The sequence below is a fragment of the Oncorhynchus gorbuscha genome, linkage group LG08 (assembly GCF_021184085.1).
Source record: "Oncorhynchus gorbuscha isolate QuinsamMale2020 ecotype Even-year linkage group LG08, OgorEven_v1.0, whole genome shotgun sequence".
NCBI lineage: Eukaryota > Metazoa > Chordata > Actinopteri > Salmoniformes > Salmonidae > Oncorhynchus > Oncorhynchus gorbuscha.
Window position 1 is genome coordinate 39,167,885 of NC_060180.1, and position 24,758 is coordinate 39,192,642.

The 24,758-nt window shown below is 45.4% G+C and overlaps 1 protein-coding gene across 1 annotated transcript in view; it reads left to right on the forward strand.

Moving 5' to 3' along the window:
* LOC124041639 overlaps positions 1-24,758 on the forward strand; it is a 111,199-nt gene that overhangs the window by 74,584 nt on the left and 11,857 nt on the right. Inside the window, 17 exon segments of the mRNA XM_046359451.1 lie at positions 633-670; positions 1,045-1,109; positions 1,353-1,486; positions 2,150-2,245; positions 7,070-7,237; positions 7,620-7,773; positions 8,095-8,163; positions 11,217-11,422; positions 11,682-12,283; positions 13,345-13,945; positions 15,823-15,967; positions 17,531-17,587; positions 20,797-20,874; positions 21,718-21,871; positions 23,797-23,886; positions 24,161-24,247; positions 24,438-24,615. Coding sequence (XP_046215407.1) covers positions 633-670; positions 1,045-1,109; positions 1,353-1,486; positions 2,150-2,245; positions 7,070-7,237; positions 7,620-7,773; positions 8,095-8,163; positions 11,217-11,422; positions 11,682-12,283; positions 13,345-13,945; positions 15,823-15,967; positions 17,531-17,587; positions 20,797-20,874; positions 21,718-21,871; positions 23,797-23,886; positions 24,161-24,247; positions 24,438-24,615 — 2,922 coding nt within the window.

Genomic DNA, 24,758 nt, shown 5'->3' on the forward strand with positions numbered 1-24,758 from the left:
CTGATAGGTGAGAGGTTTAGGACTCTGCCCATAACCTCTGCCGAGCGGCTGGAGTCTGATAGGTGAGAGGTTTAGGACTCTGCCCATAACCTCTGCCGAGCGGCTGGAGTCTGATAGGTGAGAGGTTTAGGACTCTGCCCATAACCTCTGCCGAGCGGCTGGAGTCTGATAGGTGAGAGGTTTAGGACTCTGCCCATAACCTCTGCCGAGCGGCTGGAGTCTGATAGGTGAGAGGTTTAGGACGCAGCCCATAACCTCTGCCGAGCGGCTGGAGTCTGATAGGTGAGAGGTTTAGGACTCTGCCCATAACCACTGCCGAGCGGCTGGAGTCTGATAGGTGAGAGGTTTAGGACTCTGCCCATAACCACTGCCGAGCGGCTGGAGTCTGATAGGTGAGAGGTTTAGGACAGTCCGTAACCTCTGCAGAGTCTGATAGGTATTGAAGGCCCTGAGGGCCAGGTCTCTCAGAAAAGGTACACAGAATACATTTGCTAAGATCACCAGTGGGTGCACTGTGGACAGTGGCTTTTCTTTCTTCCCCTGGAGTTTGTGGGATACATGGTGCAGACCATGGGGATTTTTTGCTTTTTTGAGTCTATTTGGATCAATGTCTTGTTTGTTTTCTCCCTCAGGTCTCGTCTGAGTCCAACCGAGCTACAGAACCCAGAAGGCAAGTATCAGTGGAGATGATTTGCTTTATTTAGTTACCAACACCACTCTTAGTTGAATAACTATTCATTAGCCAGAATGCTCACCATCTGACAACCTAATGGATGGACGTGTCTGAGGGATGTGTTGAGGTTAACAAAGATTAGAATGGTGTTGAATGAAGAATAATCCTCCTCTAGATTCATTTACTGTGTCTGGCAGGGTGATTTTTAGGTTACATGTGTTTGAGGTCAAGGAAATACATTCACACCGGGGTTGGGGTCAATTTGTAATTTCTGAAATGAATACAATTCAACCCATGAATTGCACTCCTCAGTGGGTTTAGTATTGTGGATGTGTTGTGGACTGACAATTGTTCGCCCTTCCCTTTTTCAGCTGACGAAGAGAAGCTTGATGAGAGAGCTAAGATGAGTGTGGCTGCTAAGAGGTCACTATTTAGGGTACAGTATCTGCCTTGTGTGTAGTTGTTTACATTGAGGGCCGGTTTCCCAGACACACATTAAGCCTAGTCCTGAACAAAAAAGATTTCAATTGACATTCTCCATTGAGCATGCTTTCAGTCCAGGACTAGACTTAATCTGTGTCGGGGAACCGTCGCAAATAGTATATTCCCATGGTTTGATGCATGTTGTTGATGAGCAGAGATGTACTATAAGAATGTGTCTCTTCGTTCCACTCCACAGGAGCTGGAGAAGACCACAGATAGCGTCCCCAAACCGCGGTCCCGTAACCCTGCCGTGGAGAGGCGCCTGAGACGAGTCCAGGACCGTGCGCGCACACAGCCTATCACCAATGAGGAAGTGGACATCGCTCACACGTACGTCTGACACCCTCTGATCATTACTAAGTGCTGCCTTGCCGTCATTTAGTTTCCAATGGAAGGGTAAAAAAATGACAACACTTGGTCAAAGTAAAGATGTTCTTTCCAATCTCTCTTCTTGTGATGTTCTTGTTTGACTCTTTTCACCTGTCTACTTCTTTTTTCTCTCTCTGTTTCTGCTGCTTTTGTGACTTCTCTCGCTTTATCTCTCTCTTTATCTCTCTCTCTCTCGCTCTCTCTTTATCTCTCTCTCTTTATCTCTCTCTCTATCTCTCTCTCTTTATCTCTCTCTCTCTCGCTCTCTCTTTATCTCTCTCTCTTTATCTCTCTCTCTATCTCTCTCTCTTTATCTCTCTCTCTCTCGCTCTCTCTTTATCTCTCTTTTCTCTCTCTCTATCTCTCTCTCTTTATCTCTCTCTCTCGCTCTCTCTTTATCTCTCTCTCTTTATCTCTCTCTTATCTCTCTCTCTTTATCTCTCTCTCTCTCGCTCTCTCTTTATCTCTCTCTCTTTATCTCTCTCTCTATCTCTCTCTCTTTATCTCTCTCTCTCTCGCTCTCTCTTTATCTCTCTCTCTTTATCTCTCTCTCTATCTCTCTGTGACTCCTTTCCCTATGTGACTGTCCCTGTCGATGTGGGACACTTTTTTGCACATATAAAGTGCCTCTGCTCTGTCCTCACAATCGGTGACGGTCCGCACCACAGTAGCACGTATCCCCAGCCCCACTGTAGTCAGCACCACCATGACCAGTTACAGGTGTGTGTGTGTGTGTGTGTGTGTGTGTGTGTGTGTGTGTGTGTGTGTGTGTGTGTGTGTGTGTGTGTGTGTGTGTGTGTGCTCGACATGGGCTTATCATGGGTTTACCTAATTGAAAATGCAATTAAACCTTGCATGCCTCCTCTCTTTTCTTACTCCATGCAAGACTGATGTTTGTCATCTTCCATTTAGCTTTGCATTTTCTTGAGTGGCAATGCATGGATATTAAGTTATTATTGATTCATTCATAGTGTTTCGAAAAATGTCTGTACATTTCTGAAATGCTAGTTGATTCCGGATGTCCTTCTTATTCCCTGCGATTCAAGGAATCTTCCAACTGGGATTCCTGGAAAAAAATGGGAATCTGGGGAAAGTTATCATCATTTTGAAACTTTATTAATGAATCTGATAGTTAACCCACTGTTCCTAGGCCGTCATTGAAAATAAGAATTTGTTCTTAACTGACTTGCCTAGTTAAATAAAGGTAAAATAAAGAAAATCTGTAGTTGTTGTCTAGAGCTACAGGTGGAATGTACTAGGCAGGCAGACATCTGCTCCACAGTGCCCTCTGTTGTTTATAGTGTTCATAGTGCCCACTCACATGCTGCTTGCTTGTTTTCTCGGAATAGCTGTGTGAAGTTGAACCTTATCGGGGGAATAAACTTGTTTTAACACAATAGATTCTTTAGTTAATTTCAACTCCGCACGCATTAGGGGAGAGTGGGGTAAAGTTTACCCCTTTTATGCATTCAGCATCACTACATCCAGGGTCCTTCTGTAGCTCAGTTGGTAGAGCATGGCGCTTGTAACGCCAGGGTAGTGGGGTCGATTCCCGGGACCACCCATACGTAGAACGTATGCACACATGTCTGTAAGTCGCTTTGGATAAAAGCGTCTGCTAAATGTCATATATATGTCATATATATATATATATATATAAATATAGTTTTCTTTCTAACAAAGAACTCTACATATATTTCAGGATTTTGTGTATCCCTGAAAATAATCAGAATTCATGTAAACATAACCAATTGTTATTTCAAAAGAAGTTATCTCTTGGCACAACTTACCCCTGGTATGGGCTAAGTTGAGCGTAGGGGCAGGGTATGTTGAGCCACCTTGGGGTAAGTGGGGGATGGTGCTGGTTAGGTCAAAGTTTTCATGGAATGGGGGTTTGGTATATTGTATATCTTAAATAATATGTATGCTATATTCAGATATAGATTTGTCTGTTAAATATGACTTACCCTTCCATTTATTGACCAGTTGTCTGGGACGTGGATGCTGTTTCGAAGTGACCATTTGTAGGCAAGTTCTCTGCATTTGAGGTCCATGCAACTGGTCTGCAAAATTCTTGATTAGCAAGTTCGGAATCCGTGTGGTCAGATAAGACCTTGTATGCCTCTGATACTCTATCAAAGCCTCTCATTCGTACAGGTACATGTTTGTGTTCTGCTTTGTCATTCCAACTTTTCAGTGTCATTCAGTCTATTTTTTTTAAATCCAAAACTTCCTTGGCTGCTTTCTCAAGAACCTCAAGGGGAGCTAGACCCCTGCCTGTTTTACATGTGTTTACACGGGGCATGATGCTGTCTGCTCTGTAACAATACAAACGGCTATCCTGAGTTCATATGCATGACACACGGCAAATTACTATGCATACTGGTCCTGATTCAGACTTAGGAAATCTATAATTTTTTTTACACGTTTTGATTTAAGCACAAGTTGGTATTCAGACTTGGGAAATCTATACGCTTTTTGCACGTTTTGATTTAAGCACTAGTTAGTATTCAGACTTACCGTATGCAGGTGCGTAATGGGTTTTTCAGGAGTGGCTCCCTTGCGCACACTAAATAAATACAATTAAACTACTGAAAACCCTCCCACTTGCTAGCCAACCGATTTTCTTGTGGAGTTTTTATTCAATAGGATTTTCAGTACATTTATGTAAAGCCTTCCCTTTAAATATGGTGTACCATTAATTTAAAAAAAAATCTCGACAGTCTCAGTAGAATATACTGTTTATCGAGAGACATGTTCAGAATAGGGATCAATGAAAGAAAGCCATCTAAATACCTGCATATTCGTCTCCTTTTCAGCACCAATTGGTAGATGATTAAAAAAATATATTCTGATCTTTATTTAGGGTATGGGAAGTATGGTGGTGGGACAGACTTTGCACACAAAATATATAAAACATACAGTGGTTTCATGTATCCTGAAAGTTGCCATATTAAAATGGCTCAATCCATGACCTATTGGAAGGTGAGAAGTGAACAATAGTCCTAGAAGTCTACTCTAATCTTCACTAATCACAGAACTGTGATGACAGAAGGTCCAGTTTGCTGTGAAACGTGCGGCAGGCGCCAGGTTTAACCTGCTGGGTATGGTCTGCGTTCCATAATGATTCAAATAAGCTACACGTCCCAAGTTATTGCACAACCTGTAATACTTTATCCTAATCTGATCCACTATTTGTAGCGACCATCAGGACCAACCACACAGATGTTACAGTGGAAAGAAAGGTAAACTAACGATGTTATGGTACGATGCAAAATGTAGGCTACAAATTGAAGGAAACTAACAGTCATTTCACCCAAGTGACAGTTATGTATGTGGGTATTACTGACGGTGGCTACCAATAGTGACTAGTATTCATATGAGAGAAATTGTTCAAAATAACCGAAAAGTTCGGGCAGACTTGAAAAGAGGCCAAGATACCTGTCAAGTTGACATGCTTTTCCGTTTGCTGAAATATGACTGCTTTCACAATTACATCCAGCGATCATAAGGTAAACTATGTCTAAAACATTTGTCGTTTATATTTACAATCCACGTATCCAAACGGATTAGCGCTTATCAATTTATAAGAGATCATTCTATCGGAAAAATGAAAGTTGATGTTTTTCCACTTGGATCTGGCATGTTGCTCGACTTTATTCAAGGTCTCCTTGCGCATGGTGGAATTATGAGGGAATTAAGTCCAGGTCAAAATATAGCATATCTGTAGACACGCCTCCATTTCTGTGATCACCTGGCGGACAGAATCATTTGCCAATACTTAAGTTCAAGATCAGTATGAGAGAAGGGTGCATAAAAAGGGAATTCAGTTTAATCGATGCACATGTCGATGCACATGTCGATGCACATGTCAATGCAAGCATCGTGAAACCTATAACACAATGAATAAAAATTACATTAAAAAAACAACATCTAAATAAATACTTTCCCCATGTTGTTTCTTCCTTCACAGACTCCATGAAATGAGGTTGTCACTCATTAACGTGGTCACAAAGTCATAAACCCTGCCTGCTTCACATTTTAAACCGAACCATAACCTTAACCATAACCTTAACCACACTGCTAACCTTATGCTTAATGCTAGCTTTAAATTATGACCAAAAAGCACAATATTGTTTTCATGACTTTTTACAATAGCCAATTTTGACTTTGTGTTTGGGCTATCTAGTGGAAACAATGAAATGATGACCTCTTCTTAAATATTTGGTAACATGATTCGTTTTGTGTATGGTTTCCTAGAAAGAAAGGGTGGCTCAACGTACCCCACTCTCCCCTACTGCTTTCAGTGTTGTTTGTACTCTTTAAGGGATAGTTCACCTAAATTACAAAATGGCATAATGGGATTCCTTGTAAACAGTCCGTTGACAAGATAAGACAGCAATCCATGCTGTCTTTGGTTTTGGTTATATTTTGGGTTTTGTTTACCTAGCCATGTCATTTTGTGATGCGGGTGAGAACTAAATCCCTTTAAGTTCCTATGTTGAAATGTGTCACACGTCTTCTAAACCTATGACTGAGGGAGAAAAGGTCAAAGGTAAAGCCAGTTAAATCAAATCAAATCAAATGTATTTATATAGCCCTTCGTACATCAGCTGATATCTCAAAGTGCTGTACAGAAACCCAGCCTAAAACCCCAAACAGCAAGCAATGCAGGTGTAGAAGCACGGTGGCTAGGAAAAACTCCCTAGAAAGGCCAAAACCTAGGAAGAAACCTAGAGAGGAACCAGGCTATGTTAAAGCTCAGTGTGTCAGGTTCACGTGTCGGGCGAGCGTGTAGCACCCGGTTTGTTAAACGTAACATGCTGAGAGAACCAACCGTCCACATCCTCTAGTACAGATGGCCGACTGCATGCGCACCATGATTATCTCAGTGCAGGCCTCGCACATCTACTTATAACTCCTGTTGCCGCCCAATGGCTACATCTTCATTCTCCACCCTTCTCCAAAGTATGCACTTGCCAATGCTTACTAACCCTTATCCACCATCCTGAGTGCTCCACTCTGCTATGCTTTTAAATCCACGACAGGGAGTGTACAATTGCACTCTTTCAGAGAAGGGTGGAGAATCGGACTGCAGCGTTTCATGTTCTGATCAGGAATATCAATGACTGAACTTGATGCTATTCACAGGATACTGTACATGCTTTATGCAGATGAGTAGTTAGTTTGATCATAAGTATCACCAGGGCTTAAGCATTATTGTGTTCATGTGGTTGAGCTCAGTGCAAACTTCAGATTTGTCTGACTATTAACAATGTAGTATTGCTCCTTCACAGAATGTGTTTTGATTACCTAATTGATTATCTAGCATGTTGACATGCTCTTGCTAGATACTGTCCGTCAATTGTACAGTATGGTACATTATAATACAGTGTCACGTGTGTGTGTGTGTGTGTGTGTGTGTGTGTGTGTGTGTGTGTGTGTGTGTGTGTGTGTGTGTGTGTGTGTGTGTGTGTGTGTGTGTGTGTGTGTGTGTGTGTGTGTGTGTGTGTGTGTGTGTGTGTGCGCGCTTCCTCCTCCCAGCCTGCAGGAGGCATCGCAGCACGGCTCTATGGTGCGGAGCATTGGAGAGCAGGACGGGGAGAAAGAAAGGGAGAGGGAGGCCCAGCCCAAAGGAGATGGAGCAGGGCCTGGGCCTGACGAGATAATGGAGGACCTGGGTCCAGATGAGCCCGACCTTTCAACTCTCAGGTAAAAAGAGAGCATGTGCTCAACTCTTATCCTCTTATGTAAACACGTCAAAGGGTGTTTGGAAGCAACAATAGATCACATTGGAAAAAATAGCAAAAAGCCAGCATTCACTTCATTAGTTGCGATTGAAGCTTGATTTGAATTCTCTTTGAACTCATGGCAACATGTCTTAAATTGTACAACTTGATCTGAGATGGGTCCACACCCCGAAAGAAGTCTATGGGTCAGGAGAAACTGTAATCCATGTTTCTTTAAATAGCCACTGAAAACTTCAGCTAACTTTACTTGCCGCCAGCTAACGTTCAATGGAAGTGATGGGGACATAGACCCTAGTGACAGACCACACACTGACACACACAGTATGTTACCTTTCTCCTCACAGCCTTGCAGAGAAGATGGCCCTGTTCAACCAGCTGTCCAAGCAGCCCTCAAAGCCTGCTGCAGAGGGGGCCGGGGCCTCCAGGGGCGACACCCGTCAGCGCAGAGCCAACAGCCGCTTCCAGACCCAGCCTATTACCCAGGGAGAGGTGGATCAGGTATAGTCTCAACCCAGATAGAGAAGTGTCAAGCCTTACACCGAGGGCCAGTTTCCCTGACCCAAATGAAGCCTCGTCCTGGACTAAAACACCACCAATGGAGATTCTCCATATTTTAGGAAACTAGTTTCTCTTTGCCCTGATACAACTACAGGTTGATCATTCCTTTTAAACACTAAAGAACTTCCACAATCAAGCCCTTAGTAAGTGATCCAAGTCTCAAGAAAATATTCAAGAAAAGCAGCCTAATATTGAACTGAAACATTCATGTGAACTAGTATAAAACGACCCTCTAAGTGAAGTAACGCTGTGCCCGTACAGGAGATAGATCCTATGGTTACCTCTCTTCCTCCTCCTCCACCTCCTCCTCCGTTGACTAAGAGAGAACAAGTAGGAGCCTGCCTAGCAACCCGCCTAAACATTGCTGCTGACTGGTAGTGCCCTGCTCATAGTATCCTAAAAGCTTGTGTGCGTTCCTTTGGCCAGCCTTGATGCCCATTAACAGTATGGCTTGGTGTTTACGGCTAGGTTAATGAAGATGTTGAAATGCTCAGCCCTCACAGAGTCCACGGTTTTCATTCGGGCATTCACTTTGAAGATGTGACGTAACCACACAGTGCGCCATTCATATAGACATTTAGGGACTACGGTACGCCGTGACATCCTGCTGCTACGTTGTGCTGGCTTACAGAAGACTTTGGCATGGAAGCGCCGTAGTGTTTAGTGACTACAACGATATTCTGCCACAAGATGCTTTGGTATCGTGTTAGCAAGAGAGTTCTGCTCTTCTAAAATGCTTATCCAGTGGCTGAATAAGCATGAACACTTCAGTCTTACTATTTCTAGGAATGTATTTGACTCCGATGCATGCAAGGTTGGTTCTTGTGCAAATGCTGTCTTGTCTTGAAAATCGAGTGTACAGTGAAGGTGAATACATACAGATTTGGCTGGAATGTTATGGGTTGAATTAATGTTGATTAGGTCGATGGAGGGCGTCACATTTCGACCCATCGTCAAAGGTGTTAGGGAAGTTGTGTTCATGCACGCTGCTTGGTTCTAAGGTTGCACTGAAGGACACGGTCATTTTAAGAATGGGAAAAGGGTAAGTGCTCACTCTCAGGTGAACATCATAGAAGATAATCACTCCTAAAAAGCAGGATGAATTATAATGCACAACATTTTAATGCTATGATTATGCACTACTAAAGAATTGCTTTCCATTTGTAATTTATTATGAATGCGGTAAATGGGATATGGTCAGAGGCAATGACTTGTGAATTGTGGTATTATTTGTATGACCGGTATATGTTGTCATACTTGAGTAAAAGTAAAGATACCTTGATAGAAAACCACTCAAGTAAAAATAAAAATCACTCAGTAAAATTATACTTGAGTAAAAGTATTTGGTTTAAAATATACTTAAGTATCAAAAGTAAAAGTATACATTATTTCAAATTCCTTATATTAAGCTAACCAGATACACCAAAAAACTACTTAAGTAGTACTTTAAATTATTTTTACTTAAGTACTTTACACCACTGCCCAGGCCTGCCTTGTCTAAGACATGTTTTGTTTAGATTTGGCACTAGTGTTTTTGTATGACCAAATGTGAAGAGCTACTTGATCGGTTTCATCACTTATGGTATCTGTTCTGACTGCATGTTGTCCTTTCCCCATCCCTTTATCCCCTCGTCCCTTTATCCCCCCGTCCCTTTATCCCCCCGTCCCTTTATCCCCCCGTCCCTTTATCCCCCGTCCCTTTATCCCTCCGTCCCTTTATCTCTCTGTCCCTTTATCCCTCCGTCCCTTTATCCCTCCGTCCCTTTATCCCTCCGTCCCTTTATCCCCCCGTCCCTTTATCCCCCGTCCCTTTAACCCTCCGTCCCTTTATCCCTCCGTCCCTTTATCCTCCATCCCTTTATCCCCCATCCCTTTATCCCCCCATCCCTTTATCCTCCATCCCTTTATCCTCCATCCCTTTATCCCCCATCCCTTTATCCCCCATCCCTCCATCCCTTTATCCTCCCATCCCTTTATCCCTCCATCCCTTTATACATCCATCCCTTTATCCCCCATCCCTTTATCCCTCCATCCCTTTATCCCCTCATCCCTTTATCCCTCCATCCCTTTATCCCTCCGTCCCTTTATCCCTCCATCCCTTTATCCCCCATCCCTTTATCCCCTCATCCCTTTATCCCTCCCTTTATCCCCCATCCCTTTATCCCCCCGTCCCTTTATCCCTCCGTCCCTTTATCTCTCCGTCCCTTTATCCCTCCGTCCCTTTATCCCTCCGTCCCTTTATCCCTCCGTCCCTTTATCCCTCCATCCCTTTATCCCCCCGTCCCTTTATCCCTCCGTCCCTTTATCCCTCCATCCCTTTATCCCCCGTCCCTTTATCCCCCCGTCCCTTTATCCCCCCATCCCTTTATCCCTCCGTCCCTTTATCCCCCCGTCCCTTTATCGTCCCTTTATCCCTCCATCCCTTTATCTCTCTGTCCCTTTATCCCTCCGTCCCTTTATCCCTCCGTCCCTTTATCCCTCCGTCCCTTTATCCCCCCCGTCCCTTTATCCCCCCGTCCCTTTCCCTCCGTCCCTTTATCCCTCCGTCCCTTTATCCTCCATCCCTTTATCCCCCATCCCTTTATCCCCCCATCCCTTTATCCTCCATCCCTTTATCCTCCATCCCTTTATCCCCCATCCCTTTATCCCCCATCCCTCCATCCCTTTATCCTCCCATCCCTTTATCCCTCCATCCCTTTATACATCCATCCCTTTATCCCCCCATCCCTTTATCCCTCCATCCCTTTATCCCCTCATCCCTTTATCCCTCCATCCCTTTATCCCTCCGTCCCTTTATCCCTCCATCCCTTTATCCCCCATCCCTTTATCCCCTCATCCCTTTATCCCTCCATCCCTTTATCCCCCATCCCTTTATCCCCCGTCCCTTTATCCCTCCGTCCCTTTATCTCTCCGTCCCTTTATCCCTCCGTCCCTTTATCCCTCCGTCCCTTTATCCCTCCGTCCCTTTATCCCTCCATCCCTTTATCCCCCGTCCCTTTATCCCTCCGTCCCTTTATCCCTCCATCCCTTTATCCCCCGTCCCTTTATCCCCCCGTCCCTTTATCCCCCATCCCTTTATCCCTCCGTCCCTTTATCCCTCCGTCCCTTTATCCCTCCGTCCCTTTATCCCTCCGTCCCTTTATCCTCCGTCCCTTTATCCCCCATCCCTTTATCCCCCATCCCTTTATCCTCCATCCCTTTATCCTCCATCCCTTTATCCCCCCATCCCTTTATCCCTCCATCCCTTTATACATCCATCCCTTTATCCCCCCATCCCTTTATCCCTCCATCCCTTTATCCCCTCATCCTTTTATCCCTCCGTGTCCCCCGCCATTCATCCGTCCATTCATTCATTTATACATCCCTCCTCTCGCTTCCTGCAGCTGCAGAACGGAGGAGGAGGGGTCAAGCTGGAGCCACTGTCTGCCTCTTTGGTCCGCTCCGTGGCAGCCGTCACCTCCCAGGTCTCGGTTGCCACGGTAACCACGGCGACTTCCAGCAGCAGCAACGTCCACCTTGGAAAATCTACGGCTGTTCCCTACAACCCCCCCACCACTGCCACCACCGCCCAGGAAAGGGGAGGGGTGAGGTGTGTGTTTCCTCATGTGTCAAATAATTCAGCCTTCACTGGTATTGAAACCATGAATTGTCTATCTGTCTGTCTGTGTGTGTCTGTCTGTGTGTTTCTCTCTCTCTCTCTCTCTCTCTCTCTCTCTCTCTCTCTCTCTCTCTCTCTCTCTCTCTCTCTCTCTCTCTCTCTCTCTCTCTCTCTCTCTCTCTCTCTCTCTCTCTCTCTCTCTCTCTCTCTCTCTCTCTCTCTCTCTGTGTGTGTGTGTCCCCCCTCTCAGGTACTTCAGCCTGACCAAGGGCGGTGACTCCTCCGGTTTCCCTGAACCAGATCTGTTCTCCCCTGGCCCTCCCCTTTCAGAGCAGCAACCGCAGCAGCAGGCTCACAGTAGAGGAGCTGGAGAGAGAGGAGGAGACAGTGGCGGAGCTCCTGGAGCCAGTCGCTCCTCCACTGGCCACAGAGAGAGAGAGGAGGAGGAGGATGTGTGGGAAGGAGGGGCCAGCAGAGAGGAGAGGGAGAGCTGTGCTAGTAGTGGTGCTGGAGGCAGCAGCAGTAAGGGAAGGCTCCACTCCCCCGACAGGGACAGCAGACAGCAGCACTATCAGCCCCCAGCCCCAGAGCCCCAGCCGCGGCACACCAACAGTAGCCAGCGGGAGTCCATCGAGCTTCCCTCTCTGAGGCACGGGAGGGGTGAGTTGCTGGTGGAGCCCAGGCAGCACAGAGACAGAGATAAATACGGCAGTAGCAGCAGCATCACCCTGGAGAGGGAAGAGCACGGGAGCTACCTGGGAGAGACACACAGCTCAGAGAGACACACAGAGCTGCAGCACACAGCAGACAGAGAGAGCACACGGAGCAGCAGGAGCAGGGAACTCCTCTCAGGTAGGAAACACAGACCATTGTATACCTCCCAAAAGGCACCCTATTCCCTACGTAGCACACTACTTTGACCAATGCTGAACAAACATGCATGTAGATTAGAGGAATATTTATATGCATTCATTATACGGCCGGTTGATGCACTCAAGACGTTTTTATTCAATTCAGAAGAGGGAATATGGCACCATTTGGGATGAGGACAAGGGAAATATCTTATTGTCTCCTGGATTATGCAGCATGTTAATTGCACGACTCTTTCCATTGGCTACACACTGCCTCCGTCTGCGGTTTGATTTGTCTTAACGCCTAATGCCCATCACATCACAGACACTATCTGACAGACAGGAAGACTAGAGACACGGCTTCGGCTGAATCCAATTAGCATATTTGCACATACATTTGTCCCCGCGGCTCCCTTTGTCTGCAAATGTAGGACCACTCTGACTGACAAGGTTGTCTGTGATTGTGACTCCAAAATGGAAATCAAGTATGATTGAGGTGTGGATATGTTTTTGTGGATGTCAAGGGATGGATCTCAGTGTTGCAGGCTTTGGTTTACGCATTGTGTCATTGTGCTCCGCCGTGTCGGTAGGGCAGATAGACCGTGCAGATAGACAGTGCAGATAGACAGTGTAACACGGCTGGCCCATCCGTCTGTGTGTCTGGATGACCGTCAGCAAACATTGTGTTCAGAGGATGCGGGGTCGTCTTTTCTTCAAGCATGAGAGAGAGAGAGAGAGAACACTCGTAGAGAACAATGGAAAGGAACCCTAAAAGGAACGCAGAACAATTGTCCGTGCATGAATGAGCACGGACATTCGAGACGACGGCCGAGCATCAGAGACCGTGTGAACTGAACACCGATCATGGCGATTGTACGCAGGATCTTGGCAGTCGCGAATGTTTGTCTGTACGCGGTGTGCGCACGTGCGTATGCGTGCATGTGTGCTATGAGGGGCTGCCATTGGGCTCTGCTTCTCCCCCTGTGTGAGTATTGATTACACTGTGGATTTATTGCAATGCAATTTGTGTGTGCGTGTTTGTGTCTGTCTATATGTCTACAGACACCGAGCACACCAGTGTGTCATTGAGAACTGTGACAACAGAGGCAGCGGCCAGGAGTGTCTCTCAAACCTCCAGTAACCAGCGGAAACAGCAGCAGATCCAGTCTTTCACCCAGTCTCCCCTACAAACTGAGCCCCAGCCATACTTCAAACCTCACCAGCAATTCACCCAGTCTCCCCCACAAACTGAGCCCCAGCCATACTCCAAACCTCGCCAGCACTTCACCCAGGAACCTCCAGCCCAATCCCAGCCCAAGCCCCAGGAAAGGGAGAGGAGCTTCACCCAGGAACCTCCAGCCCAATCCCAGCCCAAGCCCCAGGAAAGGGAGAGGAGCTTCACCCAGCCACTACCCAAGCCTTACTCTCAGCTAATCCCTCACACTCAACCCAGACCCCAGTCCTTATCCCAGCCTCCTCCTCACCAGACCGCCCCCCAGACTCTGCCCAAGCCCACGTCCTTCCCTCAGCCGCTGGTCAAGTCTCAGTCCCTGCCTCTGGACCACAGTGGCCACATCACAGGACACAGTGTCTCCGACCTCCTCTCCCCCAGCGAAACAGAACTCTCAGAGATGTCCTCCAAACAGATGTCCATCAAAGAAAGGTTAGTCTGTGTCTGTGTTTCTGTGATTGGGTAACAATTCCAACTGTAGTTCAGATGGGGGTGGTTACATGGCAGGATGTTGTACTGTACGTACGTTTCCAGAAATACTGGTTGGAGGATTCCAAATGTCCTGCTTATTCCCTTCTGATGCCGGGAATCTTCCAACCATCATTTCTATACTTATGGGAAATTTTGTAATTGTCTGAATGGGCTCTCTGTTGTGAAAGATGCAGGTATTATTCAGGCGACATAGCAGCTTGCCAAAGATTTCAACTTGATTCGCCTTGTTGTCTGTGTAAAAAACGTGACGATGTAAAGAATATGAGACAGAATGAGGCGGTGGTGAATGAGCCCCTGCCTGCATCCCAAATGGTAGTCTATTCCCTACATAGTGCACTAGTTTCATACGGCTCTGGTGAAAAGCAGGGCACCATATAGGGAATAGGCAGCCATTTGAGGCACCCTCAGAGTCCCCCTGTGTCCTTGTGGGATCTAAGTTTCTGACTCTCTTTGAGGTGAAAGTGATTTATTTCTGGCCACTGTGCATTTTCCCTCTTTGTTCCTGGAGAGAGGAGAGGTAGGAGACGGAGATCAGGCTGCAGTCTGTAGACATCCTTAGGTTGTGTCCCAGTGTCCCAAATGGCACCCGTGTTCTGTTCCCTATATATTGCACTACTTATGACCTGACTGCATCCCAAACCCCACCCCCCAAAAAAGTAGTGAACTATAAATGGAATAGGGTGCCATTTGGGGTGCATCCTTAGAGATTAAAAGCTGTTTCAGTAGATTTAGCTACTGTTCATCAGTACTGCTCTCATCTTGGCCCTGTCAGACTGTTAGTAGCTCCGTTTCCATGCAATTGGCAACAGATTTTCATGTGAATATTCTAAAAACCACAAAAAGAAAATATGCATTTTCCCACCAGTGGTGTGTTTCCACCAAATAGACTTGTTGTGTATAGAAGTGCATGATGATGTAGTTCATGCAAAATGTTCTTTTTAGCTTAAAATTTCATGTACCTATATGTCCTGTCTCTGTCAGGTTAACCTCTCTCTCTCTCTCTCTCTCTTCCTTTCTTTCCTTCTCTCTGAAGAAGAGGCCCTGCTGAAGAAGAGTGGTGAGGAGGTTCTTCCTTTCTTTCCTTCTCTCTCCCAGGCTGGCCCTGTTGAAGAAGAGTGGTGAGGAGGTTAACCTCTCTCTCTCTCTCTCTTCCTTTCTTTCCTTCTCTCTCCCAGGCTGGCCCTGTTGAAGAAGAGTGGTGAAGAGGTTAACCTCTCTCTCTCTCTTTCTTTCTTTCCTTCTCTCTCCCAGGCTGGCCCTGTTGAAGAAGAGTGGTGAGGAGGTTAACCTCTCTCTCTCTCTTCCTTTCTTTCCTTTTCTCTCCCAGGCTGGCCCTGTCTTCCTTTCTTTCCTTTCTTTCTTTTCTCTCCCAGGCTGGCCCTGTTGAAGAAGAGTGGTGAAGAGGTTAACCTCTCTCTCTCTCTTCCTTTCTTTCCTTTTCTCTCCCAGGCTCTGTTGAAGAAGAGTGGTGAGGAGGTTTTCTTTCTCTTCCTTTCTTTCCTTTTCTCTCCCAGGCTGGCCCTGTTGAAGAAGAGTGGTGAGGAGGTTAACCTCTCTCTCTCTCTTCCTTTCTTTCCTTTTCTCTCCCAGGCTGGCCCTGTTGAAGAAGAGTGGTGAGGAGGTTAACCTCTCTCTCTCTCTTCCTTTCTTTCCTTTTCTCTCCCAGGCTGGCCCTGTTGAAGAAGAGTGGTGAGGAGGTTAACCTCTCTCTCTCTCTTCCTTTCTTTCATTCTCTCTCCCAGGCTGGCCCTGTTGAAGAAGAGTGGTGAGGATGTTAACCTCTCTCTCTCTCTTCCTTTCTTTCTTCTCTCTCCCAGGCTGGCCCTGTTGAAGAAGAGTGGTGAAGAGGACTGGAGGAACAGGATCAATAAGAAGCAGGAAGTGGTAAAGGTGGCTGTGACTGAGAGACACTCCACAGTACAAGGACAAGGATGGGAGGCAGAGCAGACCTACAAGAAGAAGGTGAGACTACACACAGCTGGACCTCCAAATTGAATCTTGAAAGAGAAGCCACATTTTGGGCTCAAAGAGATGCAAGCAAAAACACTCGGTGGAGATTCACTGTACTGCACCATACATAACAGTACAACAAGCAGCATCCCCACACCTCACAAAATGTCTATGGACCTCATATGATAATGAATGAAATGTGTTTCAACAACCCAGACGTTGTCATACTGAACCATCATTACTCAACCCGTTACCCATGAAGTACTAAATGAGGTGGATTTAGATGCATTCACATAAACCGTTCGTGTGCTCATTGTTTTTGTTAAGTTAAAGATGCACTTGTTCATGAAAGTGATGCTCACCTTCCAAAAGTGGTCCCTGTTTTTTTGTGCACAACGTCATCCGTTTCGTGACATGCTACACATTTGTTGTGCTTACAATTTTTAGTAGTCTCATTAGGGCACTCGTCCTGGTTGCCATTTTAAAGGGGCCTCTCGTGGTCTTTATGTGAGGGTGCCTTTCATTTCCCCCTTGCCATTCATCAACCCCATCTGCTCCAGTGAGAGCTCAGCTTAGTGGGCTGGTGCCCCCTTTATCCCAATTGGCTCCCTATTGTGCCCTTCTTTTGACCATAGTTTGACCACAGCCCTATGGGCCTTGATCAAAAGAAGTGCACTATATAGGGAATAGGGTGCTATTTGGGACCAGTGCCTGGGGCCAACACAGCCCTGCATGGAACATATGGGCCAGTCTCCCTGTGGAATTAGCAATCTGGGGCCTTGGAGAAATCTCTTTTCTACTTTAGACTGGAACAAGAGCAAGTCAAAATTTCTCACTCTGATTGAAGATTGAGTATCACTTAAACTAGTGCTAATGCCACCAATATGTAATTTGACAATATGGTTACAGAATGGCATATGTATTGTTTAATGTACAGTCTTTTTACTGTACAGTTTTACGTTTAATTAATGAATTAGTCTACTATATGCCACTTCACAAAAATTCTGGTTTAACTGAGCATATTCAGTTCAGATTAGATCTAAAACAGAGACACGGACTTCTTGTAATAATTCTGGTTTAACTGAGCATATTCAGTTCAGATTAGATCTAAAACAGAGACACGGACTTCTTGGTTTAACTGAGCATATTCAGTTCAGATTAGATCTAAAACAGAGACACGGACTTCTTGTAATAATTGAATCGCCCCTCCTTTCTGTTAATGATGCACCCCATTGTGCTGTAATCTGGGTCAAATCCTGTCTGTTTGTGTACTTAATACTTCATGTTAAATCCTCCCGTTGATCACCCTTCTTCTAAGCCTCATGTTACAGTAGCAACAGTAATGGGTTGAGGCTGGGGTTGTAATTGAAAGATTTTGGGCACTGGCCAGTTTGGCTAGCAGACCACAATTTCTACTAGCCAAAGTGACATTCTACCAGCCAAGATTCCAAAATACATGTCACGCAATATTCGATAAGACAACAGTTCTGTCTTGTTTGGCACATTTTCTACAAGGCTATAGCCTAGCACTAGCCTTCTCCCTTTGAACGTGTTCTGTGTTTCCCCTGTCTTCAGGAGGAAGGGATGGTTATTGATGAGTTCGCTGCTGTCACTGTGTCTGACCAGCTGTGGGTAAGGCCTGACGACGATGCTGTGCCCCAGTGCCAACGGTGGTCCACTGAGCTCTGTGTGTGACCTGCTGCTTCTTTGACTGTTCTGTTCTGTTGTTCACTGCTGTTCAGTGTTGCTGTGGTCTGATGAGGGTTGAACGTTCCCCAAATTCCCAGTTTTTCCAGAAATCCCAACTGAAGAATTCCCAGATTTTCCTACTTATTCCCTCCTTGGAAAACCTGGAAATTTTGGCCAAATTACCAGAAATGTGCTACTCTAGTTGTTCACTACTCTTCAGTGTTGTTGTTCAATGCTCTTCAGTGTTGTTGTTCACTGCTCTTCAGTGTTGTTGTTCACTGCTCTTCAGTGTTGTTGTTCACTGCTCTTCAGTGTTGTTGTTCACTGCTCTTCAGTGTTGTTGTTCACTGCTCTTCAGTGTTGTTGTTCACTGCTCTTCAGTGTTGTTGTTCACTGCTCTTCTCTTCAGTGTTGTTGTTCACTGCTCTTCAGTGTTGTTGTTCACTGCTCTTCAGTGTTGTTGTTCACTGCTCTTCAGTGTTGTTGTTCACTGCTCTTCAGTGTTGTTGTTCACTGCTCTTCAGTGTTGTTGTTCACTGCTCTTCAGTGTTGTTGTTCACTGCTCTTCTCTTCAGTGTTGTTGTTCACTGCTCTTCAGTGTTGTTGTTCACTGCTCTTCAGTGTTGTTGTTCACTGCTCTTCAGTGTTGTTGTTCACTGCTCTTCAGTGTTGTTGTTCACTGCTCTTCAGTGTTGTTGTTCACTGCTCTTCAGTGTTGTTGTTCACTGCTCTTCAGTGTTGTTGTTCACTGCTCTTCAGTGTTGTTGTTCACTGCTCTTCAGTGTTGTTGTTCACTGCTCTTCAGTGTTGTTGTTCACTGCTCTTCAGCTCTTGTTGTTGTTCAATGCTCTTCAGTGTTGTTGTTCACTGCTCTTCAGTGTTGTTGTTCACTGCTCTTCAGTGTTGTTGTTCACTGCTCTTCAGTGTTGTTGTTCACTGCTCTTCAGTGTTGTTTGTTCAGTGTTGTTGTTCTGCTCTTCAGTGTTGTTGTTCACTGCTCTTCAGTGTTGTTGTTCACTGCTCTTCAGTGTTGTTGTTCACTGCTCTTCAGTGTTGTTGTTCACTGCTCTTCAGTGCTCTTTGTTGTTCACTGCTCTTCAGTGTTGTTGTTCACTGCTCTTCAGTGTTGTTGTTCAATGCTCTTCAGTGTTGTTGTTCACTGCTCTTCAGTGTTGTTGTTCACTGCTCTTCAGTGTTGTTGTTCACTGCTCTTCAGTGTTGTTGTTCACTGCTCTTCAGTGTTGTTGTTCACTGCTCTTCAGTGTTGTTGTTCACTGCTCTTCAGTGTTGTTGTTCACTGCTCTTCAGTGTTGTTGTTCACTGCTCTTCAGTGTTGTTGTTCACTGCTCTTCAGTGTTGTTGTTCACTGCTCTTCAGTGTTGTTGTTCACTGCTCTTCAGTGTTGTTGTTCACTGCTCTTCAGTGTTGTTGTTCACTGCTCTTCAGTGTTGTTGTTCACTGCTCTTCAGTGTTGTTGTTCACTGCTCTTCAGTGTTGTTGTTCACTGCTCTTCAGTGTTGTTGTTCACTGCTCTTCAGTGTTGTTGTTCACTGCTCTTCAGTGTTGTTGTTCACTGCTCTTCAGTGTTGTTGTTCACTGCTCTTCAGTGTTGCCGTTCACTGCTCTTCAGTGTTGCCGTTCACTGCTCTTCAGTGTTGCCGTTCACTGCTCTTCAGTTGCTGTGGTCGGATGCTATCCTACCTCTGATGGCTGTGTTAGGGGATGCTGGTGATGGACTTGACTCTGAAGTCAATATAGCTACGCTACATCGTTCAGAGACGCGCTGCGTTTGTTGCTACGTTGCTGCCAGTCACTGCTTGTTTTCCCGCCTCAAAATGTTTGCCTTTTGAACTGCACACTGCATCGTAGTGATAGAGAGCCATTCATCATACGGCGGTTCTTCCTTTCAACGTTTTGAGGTTATGCCGCAACCGTTTGTGGTAAATTGCGACATTCAGGCAACTATGGCTGACTTTTCAATCACGTGCCATAGAACTCTGCGGCACCCCGCAGGCTGTGCTGCAGTACGCCACAACTTGTAAAGGAAGGACCACTGTAAGTCCGTAGTGACAGAACAATAACGTGCCATAGAACCCTGCGGCACCCCGCAGGCTGTGCTGCAGTACGCCACAACTTGTAAAGGAAGGACCACTGTAAGTCCGTAGTGACAGAACAATTGGCCTCTCTTCATGATTGTGTCACTGAGACAGTCGTCGCTGGCTTGTCTCGACCAGGGTTTCCCTTATACGGTTCTGGGGTCCCGCCTGTGTCTACGTTTCGTTTTTTTGCCCTAGCACCCCACAGCTGATTCAAATAATCAAAGCATGATGAGTTGGTTATTTGAATCAGCTGCGTGATGGGTATTAAGCTACAGCAGCTGCTATGTGCATGGCCAGTTACCGATTAATTCGTATTCAAGCACCTCTGCATATGTTCATGATTAAACACGTAACACTTGCAGGCCAGTGGTGGCTGGTGGGACTTTGAATCCGAGGACGGGCTCATAGTAATGGATGGAAGGGAATATATGGAATGGTATCAAACACATCAAATACATTGTTGCCATGAGTTGGATACTGTTCCATGTTTTCCATTCCAGCCATTGCTATGAGCCGTCCTCCCCTCACCAGACTCCTCTGTTGCATGTCTTTGCATTACATGTGAAGTGGATGGATGTGAGGGGCTCAGGCGATGGTCCTCTGGAGATGTTGTTTCTCTTTTAAAGGGGAATATACACTGTGAAACAGATAGAAGTTTGACTGGGGAACGCCGGCTCAGCCTGCTTCAGCCATGGAAACATCATCATGACTTCAGACTTGATTTATCCAAAATAATCTCTGTGAGTTGTCCCTCAGTGGCTCTCAGTATCTCGCTCTGGGTCTCTTTGTCACAATGATCATTTCTGGTTTGGAATGGTATGGTCTCTCTCCTTTGCATCCTTTCTCCAGTAGCTTTGGGGCGGTATCCAGATTTACATACCTTCGAAATACCCCGGTATACGGTATGATCATATACCTGGTAGCCCAACCCTACTCTCTAGCATTCCTCTGTAGATGTCTGCCTGATTGTAACTTTCTTCCCTATCCCTCTCCATTTCCTCCCTCCACATCTCTTCTCCTCTTATCCACGTTTCCAATCACCTCTGTCCTTAGGAGCCTGTCTTTTCCTCCACATATTTTCCTCCAATCTCCCTTGGCCATAAGTGCCAAGTTATTGACCTTCATAGTCAGGTAAGAACACGCACCGGACCTGCCATGTTTCACTGTTCTGCCTGTACTGGAAGCTTGGGGTGTGTCTCAAATTGCACCCCATTCCTTATGTAGTGCACTACTTTTGACCAGGGCTCTGGTCATCTATCCCGTATTTAGGGAACTACTTTTGACCAGAATCCTATGGGGCCTGGTCGAAAGTAGGGCATTATATAGGGATTAGGGTGTCATTTAAGACTCAGCCGGTGGTCTTCCATTATCTCTGCATGCATGTCATTGAAAGGTCTGTCTTTTCCCTGTCCACTAAAATCTCATTTGGTTACGTTAATGATTTGAACCCCTCCCCCTATTGCTACTTATCTTACTGTACTCTGTCTTTTTGTTTGGTGTGTATGAGTAGTATTACACTTCTATGGGATAGTCCTGCAAAGACAAAGCTACTGTACTTTGTTGCTATCATTTCCAAGGTTTTGTGGTTCTGTCCTCATATAATCAGAGCAGTTGTGGCTGGTGTCACTTTAAGTCGGAGGATGGACTCATTGTAATGGCTGGAACGGCATGGTTTTTACGCGTTTGATACAATTCCAGCCTAATGGCTATGACTCATCCTCCGTTCACCAGCCACCACTGATTTCTACTTTTTTTTGTTTTGGTTCTCACATTATCAGAGTGGTACAGTGACCTTCAGTGGTGTAGTGGAGGGTAAACACTGTTTACCCACCTTTTACCCACCTACTTTAGTCACAACGAACGGTGATCGACGTTATACTAACACATCACTGGTGACCTTACTGTACAGCATTTAACACTATGTGAAACCCTGTACTAACCAGTAGGTAACAGTGTGTAACTGTGTGTGTTCAGAGGATGGGAGAGGAGATGGAGAACCAGGCTCAGATGTCCATAGAGGAGAGGAAGCAGATGATCTCAACACGGGAGGAGTCCTGGGTGTCTAAAGGCAAGGGGGTGGCCAACGACTCCACCCAGTACACTGTGGCTGCACGCATGGTCAAGAAAGGTTAGTACACTGTGGCTGCATGGTCAAGAAAGGTTAGTACACTGTGGCTGCACGCACGGTCAAGAAAGGTTAGTACACTGTGGCTGCACGCACGGTCAAGAAAGGTTAGTACACTGTGGCTGCACGCACGGTCAAGAAAGGTTAGTACACTGTGGCTGCACGCATGGTCAAGAAAGGTTAGTACACTGTGGCTGCACGCATGGTCAAGAAAGGTCAGAGCACGGCCCACTGATGGTCAGCTGTTCATGCACACAAAATATGTTCTTGAGGCAAGCCGAAGTTCGTAAACCAAAGTCTACACACCTTTGTCGGTGATTGGGCAACAGTAGGGATTCTTCAATTAAGTGTAGGTTGTCATTGTCAGCGATAGACGACTCGTTTTCATGTAATTTTTTTCACTTGAGAAATACTGCACCAAACATCCTAGTTAGATGTAAAATTGCACGTCTAAGATCTCCTGGGCAAAAACGTCTAAATTAATGACAGATTTCTGGAGTTATCTTAGATTAAAGCTGTGTATTTTGAGGAAGTTTATTCTGGCTATGGTGTCTCAAGGTGGACAAACAGTACTATTGCAGCTTTTTTCTCGTTTTTCAAGTGAAGGTCGAAGGTATGCTAGTGTAACCGATGTGATATGGCTAGCTAGTTAGCGGTGGTGCGCGCTAATAGCGTTTCGATCGGTGACGTCACTCGCTTTGAGACCTTGAAGTAGTGGTTCCCCTTGCTCTTCAAGGTCCGCGGCATTTGTGGAGCGATGGGTAACGATGCTTCGTGGGTGACTGTTGATGTGTGCAGAGGGTCCCTGGTTCGAGGGGCGAGGGGATGGACTAAAGTTATACTGTTACACGAGCACACCTGTTTGTTTTGCCTAGTGGAGTTCGGCTAGGAGCCAGCCAAATCAAAGCATGTGCAAGTCCACTTAGGCTATCCAACTACATAAATGTTTTTTAAATGATAATATCAATATCAAAACTATTTATTTCACAAGGGGAATTAGTAGGCAGGATGGCAGATATATAAACACCATACATAACAACGTATGAGACGATCACAACAACTACACACCAATAGATATTAAACGAGACGTTTTCTTTTAGAAAACCAAATCTCTATTTTTGATGTAAATGGCATGTTGTAGAAGGGTTCAGACACCTCTTTTTCCACTTTTCTCATCCTCGTTGTGCAGTATGGGGCCACTGGAAAAAACATTATCAAAGACTCCAAAAACATTACTTTTAGAAATGGCAAATCTCTCAGTATTAGTGATGCAGATCTTTAAATGTTGTACACATGAAATTGTGCCATTTCTAACTTTATCCGCAAGGTTCTATTCAATTTTGTTGAAACTCGAGTGATACCTCTCTGTCCATTCTACAGGTAACTGCCAAAATAAAGGAAAACTTGAGAAAATTAGGGATTCAAAGAATATTGAGAGCAGGTGCTTCCACACAGGAAGTTCCAGACATTTGTACAATATATGCCAAGGTGCATTGAAGCTGTTCTGGCTCGTGGTGCCCCCAAAGCCCTATTAAGACACTTTATGTTGGTGTTTCCTTTATTTTGGCAGTTACCTGTAGCAGCAGGCTACACGGAGAATGGCACAGCTGGATAGGGGAAACTGCCCGAGTCGCACAAAAGTAGTAAATATAACGTTGCGGATAAAGTTCAGAATGACACAACTTCATTTGTACAACATCTAAAGACCTGCATCACTATGCTGAGATCTTTGCTATTTCTAAAAAGATGTATAGGGTGTTTTTTGTGTTTTTTTCAGGGCCCCCATATTGCACCAAAAAGGATGAGAAAGTGATTCGCTGTTTGGAGTAAGATTATAAAAGCAAGTGAAATCACAAAGGTTTCTGGACCCTAGAGGATAGTATGATTTTCTTTCCTCTCAGAGTGTGTGTGTGTGGTTGTGTTTGCAGGTCTGGCAGCCTCCTCAGCCATCAGCCCCATCCTGTCTCCTGTCTCCACCAAACTCAAGAGCAACGTGCCTGTCATCAAACCGCAGGAGGGTCAGTCATACACTTAATGACAGATGCAATGTAGGATTGCAGAATTCCAATGACTTTCCCCAAATTGTTCTGAAGTTCTGGTCGGAGGATACATGGATTTCCTGCTGATTTCCTCCTGATTGAAGGAATCTTCCAACCCAGATTTGGAGAACGTTACCAGCATTGTTTAACCCTAATCACAATCCTACGAAAACATACAATCACAACATGACCATACGATATCTGTCAGGAATATTTGTAACTCTGTTGTCTGATCTGATGTTTTATCCACCAGAAATTGAAGCCAGACCAGAGATGAACTTGGAGTCGGATAAAAAGCTGGATAAATTGGAGACATTTTTGGGACGTCTGAACAGTAAAGGTTGGTGCTAATAGTTTATCAGTTGCCTCTACCCATTCCATCAAATGCTTTTCAATGGCGTCAATGGCTAAAGATGTTTCAAGGGTGTGGGCTTGTGAAGAAGGAAGCTATCCTGTTAATTAAGCATCGTAAAGTCTGTTACAGTAGTCATTTACAGTAGTGATTGGACTTTTACTGTGTTTCCCCCTAGTGGCAGGTCTTCAGAAGACCACTCTGACCGTGACCGAGAAGGCTGTGAAGGAGGTGATGAGGATGGACGATGAGATCTTCTCCAAGTTCTACCGTCCCGTGTCTGACTTCCCACGCATGCCCAGCAGGATCGAGATCGACGAAGACTTTGATGCCATCTTCGGCACTCAGGCGCCCAAGTAAGCAAATCATTTACCAAATAATGATGTCTTTGCTCTAGGGTTGCAACATTCTGTTAACTTTCCCAAACATTTTCCAGAAATCCTGGTTGGAATATTCCTGGAATCGGGAGGAATTCTGGAGTTACAGGATTTCTGCAAGC